This window comes from Rosa chinensis, chromosome 7, assembly GCF_002994745.2.
Source record: "Rosa chinensis cultivar Old Blush chromosome 7, RchiOBHm-V2, whole genome shotgun sequence".
Taxonomy (NCBI): Eukaryota; Viridiplantae; Streptophyta; class Magnoliopsida; order Rosales; family Rosaceae; genus Rosa; species Rosa chinensis.
Genome location: NC_037094.1, coordinates 7,779,706 through 7,798,667, shown reverse-complemented (window position 1 = coordinate 7,798,667; position 18,962 = coordinate 7,779,706). Strand labels below are relative to the sequence as shown.

General features: G+C 40.8%; 1 protein-coding gene across 1 annotated transcript; it reads left to right on the top strand.

Annotated features, from left to right (window-relative positions):
• The first annotated feature begins 327 nt into the window (after window positions 1-327).
• Window positions 328-3,284, top strand: LOC112175128. The gene is made up of 3 exons (XM_024312792.2): window positions 328-1,610; window positions 1,899-2,450; window positions 2,540-3,284. Exons 1-3 carry the CDS (start codon window positions 723-725, stop codon window positions 2,648-2,650), a joined length of 1,551 nt encoding a protein of 516 aa, XP_024168560.1. The 5' UTR covers window positions 328-722; the 3' UTR covers window positions 2,651-3,284.
• Window positions 3,285-18,962: the final 15,678 nt, after the last annotated feature.

Below are 18,962 nucleotides of genomic sequence, written 5' to 3'. Positions count from 1 at the left end.
TTGTAAAGTCGTGCGAATATTAATGAATATTCATTTTTTTTTAAAATGGGTTGTCTTAAATGTTGCAAAATTTAAACCATATAACAAAAAACTAAAATCATAAATCATAATACTCCGATCCCAACCATGAACAACAAATTATACCAAAAAAAAAAAAATCACGTTGTAAATTGTAACTAGTCAAACTTGAGAAAAGAAAAGAGTTCACTGAACCGCCAACCCGGAGTAAACGGTTGACTACAGTATTCTACTGTTCCCTCTTTGCGGCCCGCGCGTTCCGGTTCACGTTTGGAATCCCCGACTCAATACCTCTTTGACGTGTCGTACAAAGGGGTTTTGCTAGGATTTATGCCCATACGAAATTATATCAGACCGCACACGTGGGTCCGATCATCAACAGTGAACGGTGAAGATTCTCCGCCTTTCACGTTCGAGCCTTTCCGCTTTTCCCATCAATCACACGGCGGCATGTGCAGAAAAATTCGCAGACCTCCAAAAAATTTCAAAAAAAAAGAAATCCCAACAGACATTACACACTTCACACTCCGATCCCCGATCCTCAGTCAGTTAGAGGGTCTCTCCCTAATCCCAAAAATGACCCCGATCATAATCTCTATCCACTAATTGGCACTGCCACATTTGGCTGATTAGTTCGTTATTTTCGAGGTGGGGGTTTGATTTTTCCGGTGGTTTCTGGCAGAGAGAAATGAGCATTTGGGGTGATGACGACGATGTCAACCAACCCCAACACCAGTCCCAAAGACCAGACCAATTCCCGATCACCCAAAAGCCGGCGGTGGCGGCAGAGCCAGGTGGCGACGGCCGTGATAGCCATAGCGGCGCTCTTGATCTCCACGGCCGCGTGGCTCTCTCTGGTGTTCTCCGGCAGTCCTCCGTCGCTCACCGTCGCCCGCTTGCAGAACAAGGCACCGGCTCCGTCTTTTGCTCAGTACCGAAACGACAGCGTTGCGGTTTCCGAAGACGAAGAGTGGAGCCTGGACGACGAGGAGCTGAGCCTAGACGATGTCGTTTTCGGGATTGCCGGGTCATCCGGGCTCTGGAAGCAGCGGAAGGAGTACGTCAGGCTGTGGTGGCGTCCGGACGACATGCGCGGCCACGTGTGGATGGACGAGAAAGTTCCTGGAGAAGAAAACGACGAGTCGTCGTTGCCTCCGATCATGGTGTCCGAGGACATCTCGAGGTTCCGGTACACAAACCCGACGGGTCACCCGTCGGGGCTCCGAATCTCGCGCATAATTTCCGAGTGCTTCCGCCTCGTCCTGCCCAAAGTCCGGTGGTTCGTGCTGGCGGACGACGACACCATCATCAACGCCGACAACCTCGTCGCAGTTCTGAGCAAATACGACGCGTCGGAGATGGTTTATGTGGGGAGTCCATCGGAGAGTCACTCTGCGAATACTTATTTCAGTCATTCCATGGCTTTTGGCGGTGGGGGTATTGCGATTAGCTATCCTCTGGCGAAAGCTCTCTCTGAAATTCAAGATGAGTGTCTCGAGAGGTACCCGAAACTCTATGGAAGCGATGATCGACTCCATGCCTGCATTACTGAGCTTGGGGTTCCTTTAAGTAGAGAGCCCGGCTTTCACCAGGTACTGCATTCATGCATATATATTCCTGAACTTGAATTGCTTAATTAGTTGATGCTAGTATTGGTTAACTAGTTTTCGGGTTATTCTAGACTTGCTTAGTTTGTTGATGGATTGTTCTAGCATTGCTTCAATACACTTGATCTGTTGTTTCTAGCATTGCTCTATTAGTAGCTGGGTTGGGTTGTTCAAGCATTGCCTGATTACTTGGTTTGATATTCTAGTGTTGCTTTGTTAGTAGATGGGTGGTTCTAGCATTGCTTACTCTGTTGAGTTGGGTTGTTCTTGCAGTACGATATCAGAGGTAATGCACACGGTCTTCTATCTTCCCATCCGATAGCACCATTTGTGTCGATCCACCATGTCGAAGCTGTGGATCCTTTTTATCCTGGCTTAGACTCTCTACAAAGTTTGAAGCTGTTTACACATGCGATGAGACTCCAACCCAGCAGCTTTTTGCAGCGATCCATTTGTTATGATCGCCGATACCATCTCACATTTTCGGTTTCTCTTGGTTATGCGGTCCAAGTCTTCCCACAAATCGTGCTCCCTCGTGACCTCGAGCGGTCAGAGCAGACTTACTCTGCTTGGAATGGAATCACCAGGAGGAATGAATTTGATATGGACACCAAAGACGTGTACAGGTCTGTTTGTAAGAAGCCCATTCTGTTCTTCTTGAAAGATATTAGGTCGCAGGGTAATGCTACTTTGGGTTCATATATGAGGAGTAGAGCAAAAGATGATTTCAAAAGAACAGTTCTATGCTTTCCCCGATCCCGGCATTTGCGCCATCTGCGAAAAATTCAGGTTTTGGGTCATCCACTCACCAAGAAATGGCATTTGGTATGTTTCTTCACCTAGGTGTTTACTGAAGTGAATAACCTTGACTTGTCAGTTTAGTTTTAGTGATATCTTGAATACATTATACACAGGTACCGCGCCGGCTATGTTGCCAACTGAACCAAAAGAGTGACGAATTCCTTAGATTAGAAGTTGGACAATGTGCTAAGGGAGCGTCTGGTTCTATTACTAATTTTAAATGACTGCTTGGTAGATGGTAGTGCTCATTGGATTCTGACATGACAACTTGGTAGAAGGCCCCCCACCGTTATGTGTGGCCACAGTGAAAGGCTTTGAACTTGCTGTCAAACTCTGGAAACTTGTGCTTGCATATACTAGCGTCCTTTATTCTACACAAGAAAGTCGAAGAGAAGCACGTGAACCACGATTACATTCTTTGCCTTCAATTTTGTTCTGAAGGTATCTAATCATAAATTGAGATCCATGATCTACTACTTGCTGATTAACTGAGACAAACTGTAGCTTTCCAAATTTTTGATATGCAAACTGGTGATAATTTGATTGTGGTTAACTTCTGTTCATCTTTATGCTTTCTGTTCAGTGATCATGGTGTGATCTAGGGCCTAATGGTCATCGTTTTGACCAAGTTAGAAATCCTGTTGGCAGCATCATAAGCAAGCTAGAATGCCAAACATTTTTACTCATATCGAGTGAGGAAAATTAGAATATGTTTAGAAGCAACCTGCTGCTTAAGGCATTATTGAGTGCGGATTTTTTTTTTTAGAATGAATGCGGATGTTTATAAATTGTATGGAAATTGCGGAGTTCCTTGTAAGTATTGAGGAACTCAAGGTGATTATGGACAGAGTTGTAAGGTTGATGATGTATTGACTTGGTCCCTACAAAGTGGATATATTTTGGACTACTCGAGGTTGGCTTTAGAATCCATTTTTTTCAACCAGTTCTGTTGGATACAGTGTGCCTGGAGATCATAGACGGAGATCTAAAGAGAAATCCATGTAGAAAATAAACCCAATACGTGCAATTAAATTCTTGGTCGTTAATGGAGTTATGTCTGTTCAACTTGCATCGAAGGTCTAGTGTTCTTTGCTAGTTTGCTAAACTTGTTGAGCATACGGCATACCAACCCTTTTAGTTGAACTGGCACCTGAAGAACTTACATGCTTGCTTACTCGCCAATACAATTCAGTTGTTGGTATGTTATGTTAAGTCATTACACTAGAGATTTTATTTTTTGGCCAAATTAACATTAGATAATATCAAATTTAAAGCATTTTGATTGAACTTTGCATTTGTTTAGTTTCTGTCTACAAATTTGGATCACTTGAAGCATTCAATTTGAAGTTCAGATCTGGCTTTGTTGAATGAACCTCTATGTTAGTTAACTGATGCATTGTATGGTAAGTTTGTATCTATATGTAGGTGAGTAAGACACTCATATAACTGATTAAGTGATTATGAAGCTGGAGGATCTTTGGTTAATTTAATATACGCTGTACAACCAAATACAAAGATGTTGGCAAGGCCAAGTAATTAGAGCTGAGTGGAAGTTGCATGCTTATGAAGTGAGTCTTCTTATCTAGGACTACACCCTAAATTATATGTTGAACTTGCATTTTGCCTGACCACTTATTTCTGCTTGATCTCTGGGGCGTCGTAGCACATGTATGAAGATCTATAGCCAGGATTGAACAACCAGAAGATGATCATCTTCTGATTGCCTTGTTCTGGTGTGTGACATTTTGTGCTGCTTTATTTGGGAATGAAATTTTTTAGTTTGACTCGACCGTTCCTCCTTGTATAACATGGTTTCTGGTAGATTAAATCAGAGGAGTATAGTTATGATTTTGGTATTCAGGCGTTCTTTGATTCGCATTGAGCCCTCTTGAAGTCTTTCCAGTAATATATATTTGCTACGTAGTCCATTTTAATAAGGTTTGTGAAGAACTCTCGTGTAGATAACTCATCTAATGGTTTTGATTAGTGTCACGGTTTTCTCCATTTTGATTCCTTAATGACTGCTGATGGCAAATTGTCCTCTGTAGGGCGAATCTTCTTGACCTTCACAATTGGATATTTGCGGCCCAAAGTCAGGTTTGGAGTTGACAATAATACCCCGTAATGTGGGCTAGGTCTTGTCAAAATATAAATAAGCCTGACACAAATGATTGAGCCCTTAAATTCTCAGGAGATAGGAAACTACTTTTTTTCCTTTTTTCTTTTTTCAAATTTGACTAAATACAAATGACGGTTTAAATAATTCTTCTATTAGAGCAAGTGCACCCGTAGTCAAGAAAAGGCAAAGTCGAGAAGTCAAAAATTCGACCAGTCAAGTTACTATTCACTGCCATTGGACATAGGTTTGCACCCGTTTTTTTCTTGCCCGGGCAACACTGTTCACGCTGTTTTACTGTTCATTTTTTTTGTTTTTTCTACGTTTGTACTGTTCAGTTTTCTGGTTTTTTACTGTTTACATTTCTGCTATTTTACTGTTTACGTTTCTCCCTACCCGACCCGCCTGTTTCTCCCTCCTCCGGCGTCCTCCATCCACGGACCCGGCTCCCCCTAGGTCGCCTCACCTATTCCGGCCACTCCGTGGCGTCAGCCGGCCCGAACGCTGCCCCTAGGCCGAGATCGAAGCAACCCCAGGCCGAGATCGAAGCAACCCGAGGTCGCCTCACCTCATCCGGCCACTCCATGGCGTCAGCCGGCCCAGACGTTGCCCCCAGGCCGAGATCGAAGCAACCCCAGGCCGAGATCGAAGCAATTCCGTAGCGTCTGTTTCTCTTCTCTCTCCGCAGCCCCTGTGAGGTCAGCCACGTTCTGTGGTTGGCCGAGCTGGCAGCCGGATGACTTCGGGCAAGAGTTTAGTCATGGGCTTGCCCCTTTTTTTGACCTCAGTCATGGAAAGCCAAAGTTTGGCTGGTCAAGAGTTTGCCGGTGGAAGCTGGTTTCTCTCCATGCCCGGTCACCACATCATCATTCTCTCACTTTGCCCAGGCAAAGTCATACCGGTGGACTTGCTCTTACAGATAATGTACGTGAATCAATAGATTTTAGCTGTTAATATTTATGAATAAATTTTTTTTTATAATAAGAAAATATATTTGATGTTATCTAACTGTCTATTTATGTTTGTGCAAGTGTACGTCCGTACATGGATTATTTTTTTAAATTTCAATGATTCTCTATTGTATTTATATCCGTTGTATATTCTAAAGTCTAATTATTGTATATTTTTTATTATAATATTGTCAGTTATTTATTAACAATTTTATTAAAGAAAAACATACGGTATCTATTTTTTGGGTCTTATCTAAAAATAAGGCAAACACAACACTATTGTTTGTCTGTGATAAGGGTAGGTCATGGTGTAAAAAGAGGAAGAGATAGGATATGACTTTAGGGGGGAGAGAGAGCATGTTAGGGGCCAGCTCATTACCACAGGTGTGGCAAGTAGTAACTTGAGAACAGAAATATATATAATATTATATTATAATAACATTAGTTATATGGAGACCGGAGACTAGAGACTAGAGAGAGAAAAAGGCGGCATTAAATTAAATTCAATTAAACCAAACAAAAAAAATATCAAGTGGTTAAAAATGAGGAAGGAGCAAGTGGCATGTGGAGTAATTCTGGCATGGGGAGCATGACCATGGGATTAGGGTGGGGGTTTTTAGAATTAGAAATACGATTCCAGGCAGTTGGGGGTTTCGGAAATCCAGGAGAAACGCCACGCACGTTTCTTTTTCTTCTTCTTTTCTTTCTCTTTTTTTTTTTTTCTTGATTACCAATGAAAAATTACACGAAAGAACCTCTAAAATTATCAACTTTAAATTATTAAAATTAAGAACTTGAGCTATATTATATGGAAGGGAATGAATTTATAGTTCGGACGTACACTTACACTAATAAAAATAGATAGTTGGATAATCTAAAGTGTGTTTTTTTTTTGTTAATTAATAAAAAGTCTGAACTACAAATCAAAGTCTGAACTCCAACTGCAAGCACTAGAAGAATAACCCTGCATTAGCTTTCATATCTGCTACAAAAGTTAATTTCTTCTTCTCTTCCTGTGGTTCATTCATTCATGTAGTAATGTGTCGCCAATTGGATGGGAATGGGACTGGTAATGGTAATGTGGGAACGGTAATGGGAATGGGAATGGGAATGGGGTCCCTTTTGAACAGCCTGTGCCAATCTGTTCTTGTCTGCCCTTCTCAACCTCTCCTAAATGCTAATGCGCCCTCTTTACCTCCTCCTCTCACTTTTTCTTACCCCATCCTTTTTCTTCTCCTTCTTTTTGGTCAATCTTACTTAACCCGTCACCCCCGTCTCTACTTTCTATCTGTTTCCTCTTTCTTCTTGCAATGGAAAATGCTATAACTTTGAATTATTATAAGTTTCTAATTATGTGGTGTAGGGTGGGATTTACAAATCAGTCAATTATTTAATGAGTAACTTTCAGCTGTAACAATATTTCAATTTATAGAAAATTGCTTATAATATGCTTTTTAGCTCGTACAAACAAGTTGTTTCAATGTTTGGTCAGGAAGGAGAGTAACCAAAGGCAGCAAGATATTTATTAAAATGGTTGAATAAAGTTTAGGTTAGTTTGAAGGTTGCCAAGGGAATGAGCAGGAGTGTGCAGAGAGACGAAAATGAAGTGTTTAATGAGCTTTAAACACACATGCATAAGGTAAAATGTAAGTAGACATTCCAATTGAAGACGTTATTTTGCTTATTTGATTTTGAGAAGAAAAATTCTTAAATGTGTTGCTCACGGCGGATAATTGAGTGAAATATAATCTACCTAAGAAATACAACAAATACGGCGGCATTTAACAAATGAAACCAGCCAAGTGGGTTGCCTGCCCTTCTCTTGCATGGGCATCCATTTGATCTAATGAAGTTTACATGTTAGCTGCATTATGGTTCTCATGTGAAACCAGCCAAGTGATCAAATTAAAAAGGAATTAAGAAAAAGTTGCGTTCTAACTTGTGCCCTATTATTTACTAAAAGAATTAACACACAACGCAGCAAAAACTTGCTGGACAAATAATGTCAGACATAATTAGATCGCTTACCAAGTTATTCAACCTGAGATATTCCTTTCCTCAATTACTATACAAGTCTAGTCTTAATATAATCATTTGGTAATATTCTACACTTGTACAGCTAGGTTTGCTCCTTTTATCTAAATCAACAGAGTAAATTATAGAGATTTTATTCCTATACACAACTACCTGATCGAATATCATGATCATCCTTTTTATGAAGTATTTTGTGCTGTATATTGAGTTATACATATATTTCACAGTCAAATTTTATGTTCATATTTCCATCCTCGTACTAGACTCATCAGGTGATAGTATTTTACGTTTAGGCAATAAGAAATTGATATTTTAAGACTAGGTGGTTTTAAGAGTTAGAAATCACAAGTGCAAACATATAACGAAAACCGCTGAAGCTTTTCGGCATCGTGAAAATGCATATTCATAATGCTTTTCAATCAGAAATGGTACATGGATTTTAATTTACAATACATAACAAACCCCCCACCGATTAAATATGAAACTAAAATCGACAATTAATTGAAGTAGCGTGTAATTCACCCAATCTAGTAACACCTTTGTTGATTTTATCCTAGCTAGCTATCAATAAAAGCATACATTAAAGCATGCTTCGTGCATGCATTGATGCATACACATGTATATTCAATGTAGTAATAGAGCTTCGATTATTAAAAAAAATAATTAAAAAAATGATTGGATCAATGATATACAAGTACATAGCATTACGGTTTGCTCCCACCACCATGAGCTAGGTCGAGAATTGAACAACGAACACTATACAGTGTGTCCCACGATGTGTTAATGCGATTAAAAGTTGTACACTGGTTACCAGTTGAGGTTTTTGGGGAGTGAAATGAATGCAAGGGGCTTCCACAAGGGAAAGGAAGATGTTCCACGGTGGCTTCTAACGTGCTGGCAATTCAGTCTTAATTTCGGGCGTACTATTTATGAATTATTCACCTCCTTAGCTAGCTCCTGTGATTGTTTGGTGCATTAAAATTTTATAAAAAAATTAAAATAAAATAAAAACTAATAATATTGTGGATATATCTACGAATAATGGTGGTTCACAGTACCTTAATTTACCCACGATTTACTTGATCGGCTTTATATAAATATAAAACTGACTTTCACGCATCAATAGACTATTTTAGCTTGATCTTGAATTAATGTATGACTGTAGTACGATTATAAGAATCAAATCTACAGTACCATCAAATGATTTGTAAAATTTGGATCAAACGATACCGTGTAAACTAGTTTCATATAGTGAGAGCAAGTTTACCCGTTGGGTCACTAGGTTATTGGGTCATACATTTATTCACTGTTTTTTTATGTTTGTTTCTATCAGTTGAAAACTGACCACGATCACTTTGAGTCAATTTGTAGGTTCAAAAACTGACTCAGGAAGTGACCTAGACCCAACGGATGAAAACAAATATTAAATATATATATATTGTTCAAGTAAATCTCTAATTTGTGTTTGACCCAAACTCTAAGTTACTTGACTTAGTGGTAATAGGGTTACATTAGAAGGATCTAGATTCCTATTCAATGTACGATTACTTTCCTGTATGATTTAGATTATATGCATTGTAACCCTCTATATTAGGCCTGGCATTTGAGCCCGTGACCCGCAAACCCGCCCGAAACCCGCACGGTAAAAGTCCGCACGAACCGGCCCAATTATTAATCCGGGCCGAGAAAAGCCCGCACGCCAAAAACCCGTAAATTAACGGGCCGTGCCGTGTTAGACCCGTTAAGCCCGTTGGAACCCGTTAAGTTATTTATGAAAATTAAAACCCTTTCTACGCGGCTTCAGGAATCCATGACTCTGCCTATTTCTTTCAGCAATCCGCTCTCTGCCTCTCTCGTAGACTCCATGACTCCATCCCTCTCTTCTTCATCCAAACCCACAATTTCAGAGTGAGAGAATCTGAGCTGGGATTGGGTTCTGAAGTGCTTATTGGGATTTGGGTTTGGTGGCCGCGCTCTGCTTCTTCTTCTTCTTCTACTTGTGTTTCTTATTGACTCGGATTGATCACCGACTCGCTGTCCCACCGAGTATATCAAATCGGGGTGAGTTCAAATTCTCGGTTTGTTTTCTATGTTGGTGCCACTTTGTATCAGTCTCGTGCTGTGATCTGAATGTTTGATCCAGATTCGTTGCTTAGTTTTTGTTCATTCTCGATCTTTAGAATCCTTGAGTTATTGATTTTGTTTGGTAATTGTTTCATTTGTGATCGATTCGAATTGGAATCAATCGGTTTCAATCTTCGATTGCTTTTGTGTACTGGATTGCTAATTTGTACTCGGTTTGCGATTTTGATTGTTGACTATGTTGATTGGTAAGAGCAGTAGACTGTTAGCACTAGTTTTCTTTGGCTTCTGCTAAGTTGGGATGTTGTGGACCAGATTTGTGGTCGGTGTAGGGCTTCTTTACTCTCACTATAAGAACAAATGCATTAAAACCAAAGTAGGACAACGCCCACCAGTGGCTACCAGACCATTTTTCTGTAGTCTGTTTGGAATTTGGTAACTGAGGTGGGAATTGAAAGCTTGAAGGAAGTGCTAACGTGTTACTGTTGGATTAGTAGTGCAATGAATTATGAATTAAAAAAAAAAGTTAAAAAAAAAAAAAAAAAAAAAAAAAACTGCTTACGGGTCTTAACGGGTTCCAACGGATAACCCGCAAACCCGCCGGGTTTAGCCCTCGAAACCCGTTAAGCTAACGGGTTCTTACCGGGTCGGCCCGTTAAGAACCCGCACTATACCCGCACGTTGCCAGGCCTACTCTATATAAAGAGACTCATATTATCAATGAGAATACATAGCGATTTTCTCTCAATTTCTGATTCCCCAAAACACGTTATCAGCACGAAACCTTTACCCTAGCCTTAAAAACCCTAAAGGCCGAAAAAATACTTCACCGAATTAGCCTTGCTGGTGCTACCACCTTCCCCGCAGCGTCCTTGCGGCATCTCCGCAGCATCCTCACGCCCTTGCGACTTCTCGTGACATCCTCGCAGCGTCCTCGTGGCCTCACGACATCCTCGCAACGGCCCCTGCAGCGACCCAACAGTTTCACTGCACAACCCAGCCACCAACTTTGGCCACCAAATTCCAGCAACTTTTCAAGGTAAACTTTTCTAAAAGTTCCTGTTTTTGAAGCTTTTCATTCTTTTTCTTCTTTTCTCGGGGACTCGCAACCTCCATTCTTCTACCCCCTTTTCTTCTTCATAGGGTAGACCTAAAGTCGAACTGTGGGGGTTCGTGCTCATTCCAAGCTTGGAGCTTGTAGAATCCTCCAAACTTAAAGTTTGTTGAGGAGAAAATGATTGACCACATACATCGTTGTTTCGATATAATCCAAAACCCCTCTTAGAATCAGATTTTCTTGGAAGCGACTACGCTCAGAAAATCTCTAATTTCTTGGAAACGATTATGCTCAGAAATTTTATAGTTTTTTGTGGTAGTCTTTTTCTCTCCTAAACTAACCCTAATCTTGTGTTGTTTTTCAATATGAGTAACCTGAATAAGTTAAACTTTGTTCTACTGGAGACAACTGGAGCAAGATACCATAGGTGGGTCCGAGATGTGCGCCAACATCTTGAGGCTGATGGACTTCTGGAAACCATCCAAGAACCTAGTCAGAACGTGCTCTCCATTGAGCAAGCTACTGCTTTTGAAGCAAATCAAGCTAAAACCATAATTCTCATGACAAGGCACATGAATGACGCGCTTCAAAGTGAATACCTCAATGAGGAGGACCCAAGAAAGCTATGGGTTGAACTTGAGCATCGATTTGGCAACGTTCGTGACTCCCTGCTTCCTGATTTAGAAGTGCGATGGCATAGCCTCCGCTTTTGTGATTTCAAGTCTGTGCTTGATTATAACTCGGAAGCCCTTCGTATCAAGTCTCTGATGGAGTTTTGTGGCCAAGCCATAACTGATACGATGTTGATCGAGAAAACTCTCTCTACCTTCCCCGTCTTCGCCCTGATGATTTCAAAGAATTATTGGATTGATGTGAAAGCATGACGTATCACAAGATTTCATGAGCTCATTGGCGCCATGAACGTAGCTGAAAAGCACGAAAAGCACGACAATATTCTTGTGAAGAACTATAATTCTAGACCCGTGGGAACTAAGTTTATTCCAGAGTCTAACTATAGTCGCGCCCCTAATGGAGGATGCAAGGAGCGAAACCCTAAGAGTAGGGACAATTCTGGACGTTCTGGTCCATATTCTCGCGCTAAAGAGGAAGGAAATCGCCAAGAGAGGCGTGCACGGAACCATGGAGGTCAACGTGTGAAGAGAGAGAGAGGTGGAGCCTCCGACCATGGTAGTAACGCCACCAAGAGCAATGGTCGTCCAAATTGCGCCCCAAAGGTGCCTCAATCAAGGGAGCCTGACCACAATAATGTTTGTCTTCGATGTGGATCAACTGGACATTGGGCCAAAGCATGTAAAGCATCCCAGAATGTTGCAAACGTATACAAGATGTATCGTGAAGCAAGGGAGGCAAACTACATGGAACATAAGATCAAGATGGCGATCTGGATCTAAGGGTGGAAGACTACAAGGATCAAGACCCAGAAACTGATGATTTTGATTAAGTCTTTTTATTTTCCAAGAGATATAAGCAATTGCCATATTATTTTTGTAGTAGATGTCAATGGTATTAGTCTTTCTTCAAAGTAGGCGTACTCAATGTAAGTGTGATGTTTAGGAAGGTTTTGAGATAAGTGGTACTTAAGCGAGCCTTGCTACACCGACATCTCTCTACTCACCTGGTCACATTTGCATTGGAATTACCGAAAGGAGTTAGACAACAACCATTGTTTTGCATTAGCTAGTTTATTGGATTAGATTTTCTTTGGTCAAAGAAACAATGATGTAATTCCGTTTGGCTTATTAATAAAAGTTGAGTTCTTTTCTTTATGACTCATTTTTAATTACGAGCTTTTCTTTTAGGAATGGATTCTAGTGAACTATAATGTCTTGCGGATAGTACGACTACACACACCATTCTACGCCATAGGCAATTATTCTTAGAGATGTTGCCTACACATTCCTATGTGACTACGATGGCTGGGCCATCAGGTTTAGTTCAAGGACATGGAATGACCCAATTCCTATTGCCAAATGGCACCTTGATTAAAGTAACTGAAGCTCTTTATGCTCCTAAGGCAAATCGAACCTTATTGAGCTTTAAAGATATAAGAGCCAACGGATTCCATGCGGAAAAACATAATGAGAACGGAAAAGAGTTCATTTGCATTACCTCTAATGATTGCGGACGAAAGCGCATCTTAGAGAAGCTTATGTATCAATCTAGTGGTCTTTATGTCACTACAATTCGACCAATTGAATCCAATAATGTCATAAGAGAAGATTTCTTGGATTGTGACACATACTGGCTTTGGTATAACCGACTAGGACATCATGGTCGTGATATGATGATCCGTATACTAAAAACTTCATAAGGACATCCATTCTTCATATTGAGAAGAAGCAAGGATCGAAAATTGATTCCCGGGCTTAGTAAGACCCCAACAATTGCAGCATCTGGCGCTGCAGGGCCAGATGCTATAAATGGCGCCCAAGTCCTATGTGACAACGCTATAAATGGCGCCAATCCTGGCTGTGACGCCATGAGTGTTTCTGCCCATGGCCAAGACGCCATGGATGCCACTTTCCATGGTTCCAACAACATGATGAGTGATGTAATCACACATTTTGCTTCTAATAGCATTACAGACGCTCAGGCCCAACCAAAATCTTCATTGGTTGCTTCTAAGGCCACTAGCTCATTTTGCAAAGCCTGTTCTTTCAGAAAATTAGGACCGAGATCATCCTACACAAATGATCCTAAAATACTGATTCCATTCTTACAGAGAATCCAAGAAGATATATGTGGACCAATTCAACCATCATGCAGACCTTTTAAATATTTTACGGTATTAGTTGATGCGTCGACACTCTGGTCACATGTCACGCTGCTGTCCACTCGAAATGCTGCTTACGCTAAACTCCTCGCCCAGATTATTCATCTACAGGCTCACTACCCTGACCATCCTATTAAGTCAATTTGACTTGATAATGCTGGGGAGTTCACATCAAAAGCGTTCGATGACTATTGCATCCAGTTCCCCATGTTCATACCCAAAATGGTCTAGTAGAAGCCGCTATCAAACGACTACAGATGATAGCACAGACATTGGTTATGCTCACCAATCTCCCTGTTTCTGCTTGGGGATATGCAACATTGCATGCAGCGACGCTAATTCGTCTATGACCCACTGCAACCCAATCTTACTCTGAGTTACAGCTAGTGATTGAGTACGAGCCTGATATCTCGCACTTACGCATATTTGGGTGTGCCATTTATGTGCCTATTATGCCGCCACAGCGTACTAAGATGGGTCCACAATGACAAATGGACATCTATGTTGGATATGAATCTCCAACTATCGTCCGCTATGACATGCGATCTCTTTACCGCTAGATTTGCGGATTGTCACTTTGATGAGACAGTCTTCCCCTCGTTAGGGGGAGATAAGAACACAGATGTTCAACAGGAACGACATGAATTGTCGTGGTCTGTCCCCACTATGTTTCATCTCGATCCCCATACCGCGCAGTCGGAACTTGAAGTGCGACGAATAATCGAGCTCCAGAATGTAGCAGATACTCTGCCTGATGCGTTTTCTGATATTGCCAAAGTGACCAGATCACACATACCTATTGCAAACGTGCCTGCACGGATTGATGTCCGGAATACTGGACATAACGCCATACCTGTGACACCAGGAGATGGCGCCATTGCCCAGAATGGCAATGATGTGGCATCTATGGTCGTAAGTCCGGCAAGGAAGAGCGGTAGACCGATTGGTTCGAAGGATTCTTGCCCTAGAAAGAGAGCGAATGAGGCACAAACAAATCTTTTTATCATCAATACTCAAAATCCGTCCCATGAGAATGTTCCGGATTATGGTTATGTCCAAGAAACATCATTGGGGGACGCATCAATGTCAAAACTTATCCCTGAGAACGTAGAGATATCTTTAAATTAGACTAGTGTACATGGGACGTGGGAAAGAAGCTTCATCATCATTGATGATGTATTTATGTATTCAGTGGCGCGTGAGATTATTGAGACCGATGACATAGAACAACGCTCCGTTGATGAATGCCAACGTAGAGCTGATTGGCCAAAATGGAAAGATGCGATCGAGACAGAACTTGATTCTCTAGCGAAAAGAAAGGTATTCGGCAAAGTTGTACCAATGCCGCCCAACACCAAACCAGTTGGTCACAAATGGGTATTCGTTAGAAAGCGTAATAAGCAAAACGAGATTGTAAGGTACAAAGCTCGCCTTGTGGCTCAAGGCTTCTCACAACGCCCTGAAATCGACTACGAGGAGACTTATTCTCCCGTAATGGACGTTATAACGTTCCACTCCCTTGTCAGTTTGGTAGTTTCTGAAAAATTGAACATGCAGCTTATGGATGTGGTTACTGCGTATCTATATGGGGATCTAGATACATAAATATACATGATAGTCCCAGAGCGCGTTTGTTATAAGATTGAAACGCTCACTATATGGATTAAAAGAATCCGGACGGATGTGGTATAACCGTCTAAGTGACTACTTGATTGGTAGGGGATATGTCAACAATGAACTACGCCCATGTGTGTTCATAAAGAGAACAAGTTCCGGATTTGCAATAGTAGCAGTTTATGTCAATGACATGAACATAATTGTCACACTTAAAGAGTTAAGGGAAACCGCTGAACACTTGAAATCCGAGTTTGAGATGAAAGATCTTGGGAAAACACGATTTTGCCTCAATTTAGAACTTGAGCACCATAGAGATGCTATCCTAATTCATCAATCAGCTTATACCCAAAAGATGCTTAGGCGTTTCAACACTGACAAGATTAAGCCTTCAAGCACCCTAATGGTCGTCCGTAATCTTGATCCAAAGAAGGATCCATTTCGTCCAAAAGATGACAATGAAGAAGTGTTAGAGGCATAAGTGCCCTATCTAAGTGCAATATGCGCATTATTGTACTTAACACAATGCACAAGACTGGACATCTCATTCGCTGTGAACTTGTTAGCTAGATATAGCTCTGCGCCAACACGACGCCATTAGACTGGTGTTAAAGATACCTTTCGATACCTAAGTGGTACGATTGATATAAGTTTGTTCTATTCCTACATAACGATGATGGATTCGGACCCATCACACACCAGGAACACCAACACTGGCCTGCGTCCTCTATCCCCATCCTAAAACGATATAAGTGTTTTGGCAGGTTTTGCTGATGCTGGGTACCTCTTTGACCCACATAAAGGTTGCTCCCAAACTGGTTATGTATTCACCATGGGAAAGACCGCGATATCTTGGAGGTCTACAAAGCAGACCTTAGTCGCTACCTCTTCGAATCATGCAGAGATTATTGCTCTTCAAGAAGTAGTTCATAAATGTATATGGTTTTGATCCATGGTTACGTATATTCTAAGAAATTGTGGTCTGAAGTCTACCACAGATGAGACAATGGGCATCTATGAGGATAATGCTACTTGCATTGAACAAATGAAGCAAGGCTACATCAAAGGCGACAACACCAAGCACATATCGCCTAAATTCTTTTACGATCAACAACAACAGAAGCTTCTCAAGATCAAAGTAAACCAGGTTCGATAAGAGGACAATGTAACAGACTTATTTACTAAGTCATTGCCCAAATCCACGTTCTATAAACATGTGGCAAGAATTGGCTTGCGGAAGTTATCTGAACTCCCATTATCATAGTCATCAGGGGGAGGCGCTGACATCAGGGGAAGATGTCTACATGTTCGTCTCGAAACGTGAAGGGTGTGTTGCGCTCTTTTTCCCCTTCGACCGAGGTTATTTTTGTCTCACTTGATTTTTGTTACTCGGCATGGTTTTTAGTGAGGCAACGAGAGAAACACCGCGTTTGGGCAACATAAGGGGGAGTGTTTAAGTAAATCTCTAATTTGTGTTTGGCCCAAATTATAGGTTACTTGACCTAGTGATAATAGAGTTACATTAGAATGATCTAGATTACTATTCAATGTACGATTACTTTCCTGTATGATTTAGATTCTATGCATTGTAATCCTCTATATAAAGAGGCCTATTTTATTAATGAGAATACGTAGCGATTTTCTCTCAATTTCTAATTTCCTAAAACATATATATATATATATATATTAAAAAAAAAAAATAGTAAACTGTGTCTAACCCAGTGACTCTAATCCAGTAACCGAACAGATGAACTTGCTTTGATAGTTTCGAATTAATCTACGACTGTAGTGAATTTATCACTTTATTTACGGTTAGTTTATCGATACGTTATAATTTTTTTTATTTTATTATTTTTTTAATATAGATGATGAATTGCCTAAGCCTCCCTACGGCTCCAATCACATGGGACTTATTAGGCATGTCAGATGGGAAGGGTGGGACCCATCAGCAATTGTTTAAAACTAAAGTCGTATCTGACAGCATCACAGGTCTTCTCTCCCTCCAGGTTAAAAAATTTCAAAGTTTTCCGATGTGGGGATTAAAAATTTGGCTTCCGGGTTTTCCCTCCCTCTCTCTCTATCTTTCTATGATTAGCAAATAGTTACTTTAATTAATTAATAATTAAATTCAGGGTTAAGGTGGAGCGTGTAGTACTTGGTTTGATATTTTAAAAGGTATACTGCTAATCATAGAGATCTCACAGATTATCGTGTAGGGTTGGGTTGGCCTTTTAACCATGGTTAAGGTGGAGGAAGGTAAGATATTCTGATTCGTTTTGTTTTGTTGGTGCTATGCTGATTGTGTGCTTCAACTTCGAGTTTGTTCTTCCAGCACGGAAAAACCGTATAAGAGGGTGTCAAAGTTGTGCTGTGTTAAAAATACTGAAAGAGAATCTGCTGGGACTCTCTCTTAGCTGGGACGAGGGATTCTGTAGAGCTCACAATCTGGATTTCATGTTCATGATTTCAGTATTGACCTTAACTAAAATCTCCACGCACAATTATATACATTTTTTAAATTAATTTTTTTTCATAATTTGAGATTGAAGAATTATTTGGTTCACGGAATCATGTCTCAAAGAGTCGGAGGAGAAGTAGTTTGAACTCAAAATGAGCATTTTGGCCTGACAAGACGTGTCTTTGAGAAATTGAGTCAATGTCAGTGGCTCAAACTATATATTGTCGACAAGTTCGAAATATATTATTTAGAGGCTAAATAAAGCCTACCTGTAGAATTATGGAAGATTATGCAAGCTGCAAGAAAAGGCACGCCTATGCGAATATTCATACTCCATTCAATTAAGGAATATGACATGCACGTGAGGAAACATTCAACTACATTTCATGATGGCCAATAGGGAAAACCTATCATGATTCCATTAGTGCTTAATTGGAAAGCCCATCATGATTTGTTTAAGGCAACCACTGTGGTCTGGTAGCCTATATATAGAGGCTACGACGAAGTAACAAGACACAATTCATCAATTAATCTCTACGATTATCCAAGCCTCTCCAGAGCAACCCCTCTCATTCTCTTACCGGTGACCACACTCTAGTCCCAGAATCCTCAAGAGCCGACTGTCAGTGCCACCAAACCCTCTGTCAACGTGCTTCGGTCCCAGTCTCCTCGGGAGTCAACTGTAGTACTGCGACCACAACGGTTACGGAACCAGCCAAGTAAGGGTAACGCCCTCGCAAACCAGCCAAGCTAAAGTCACGATTTAGCAAGTTCTCCCCACTTCCCAGTGATTTTCGCTCTGCTCGATCTACGACGACGAGGCACAAAGAATCCTGCGACGAGGTTGGTGTTCTCCTGATCCACAATCGCTCGAAAGAAGTCAGGTTAAGGGACACCCCCGAGGACCGCACCCGAACGGTGTTGGCATGCCCGCGCAAAATAGAGACTGTTGACCAGCTGCAACAAAACTGGAGCCAAACAGAAGTAAATCCATATGGTGGATGATTTTCAATTTTTCTCTTCTCATGACGTACTTTTTTTTATTAAAATGAACCGAGTTTAATATTATGAAAATACAATTCTATGTAATCTAGAAATCTGATTGTAGTCTTGAAACTTTTAATCTCTAACCTTGATAGATGTTTTAAGAACAAGTCAAAACCAAGGGTGGATCTAGGTATAGAGGTGCGAGGATTCAAGCCCTCCCCATACTTTTGGGTTGAAAAAAAAAAAAACATATATATATATGATATATATATATATATATATATTTGTTGTATGTATGTTTGTTTGACGAAGCCCACCCGAACTCCTGAATTATCGAAGTCAAATTCCTCTCTGGCTCTCCCATTCTCTCCGTCTATCACAAGCTCTCATTCTTCGTCTTCTTCTTCTTTCTAAAAAGCCCTAAATTCCAGACGAAATTCAATC

Bases quoted from the DNA above. Each gene is read 5' to 3' on its own strand.
- LOC112175128 (XM_024312792.2), top strand. From the start codon at position 723: ATGACGACGATGTCAACCAACCCCAACACCAGTCCCAAAGACCAGACC. The intron at 1,611-1,898 runs GTACTGCATTCA...TTGTTCTTGCAG, and splicing joins GAGAGCCCGGCTTTCACCAG to TACGATATCAGAGGTAATGC. The intron at 2,451-2,539 runs GTATGTTTCTTC...CATTATACACAG, and splicing joins TCACCAAGAAATGGCATTTG to GTACCGCGCCGGCTATGTTG.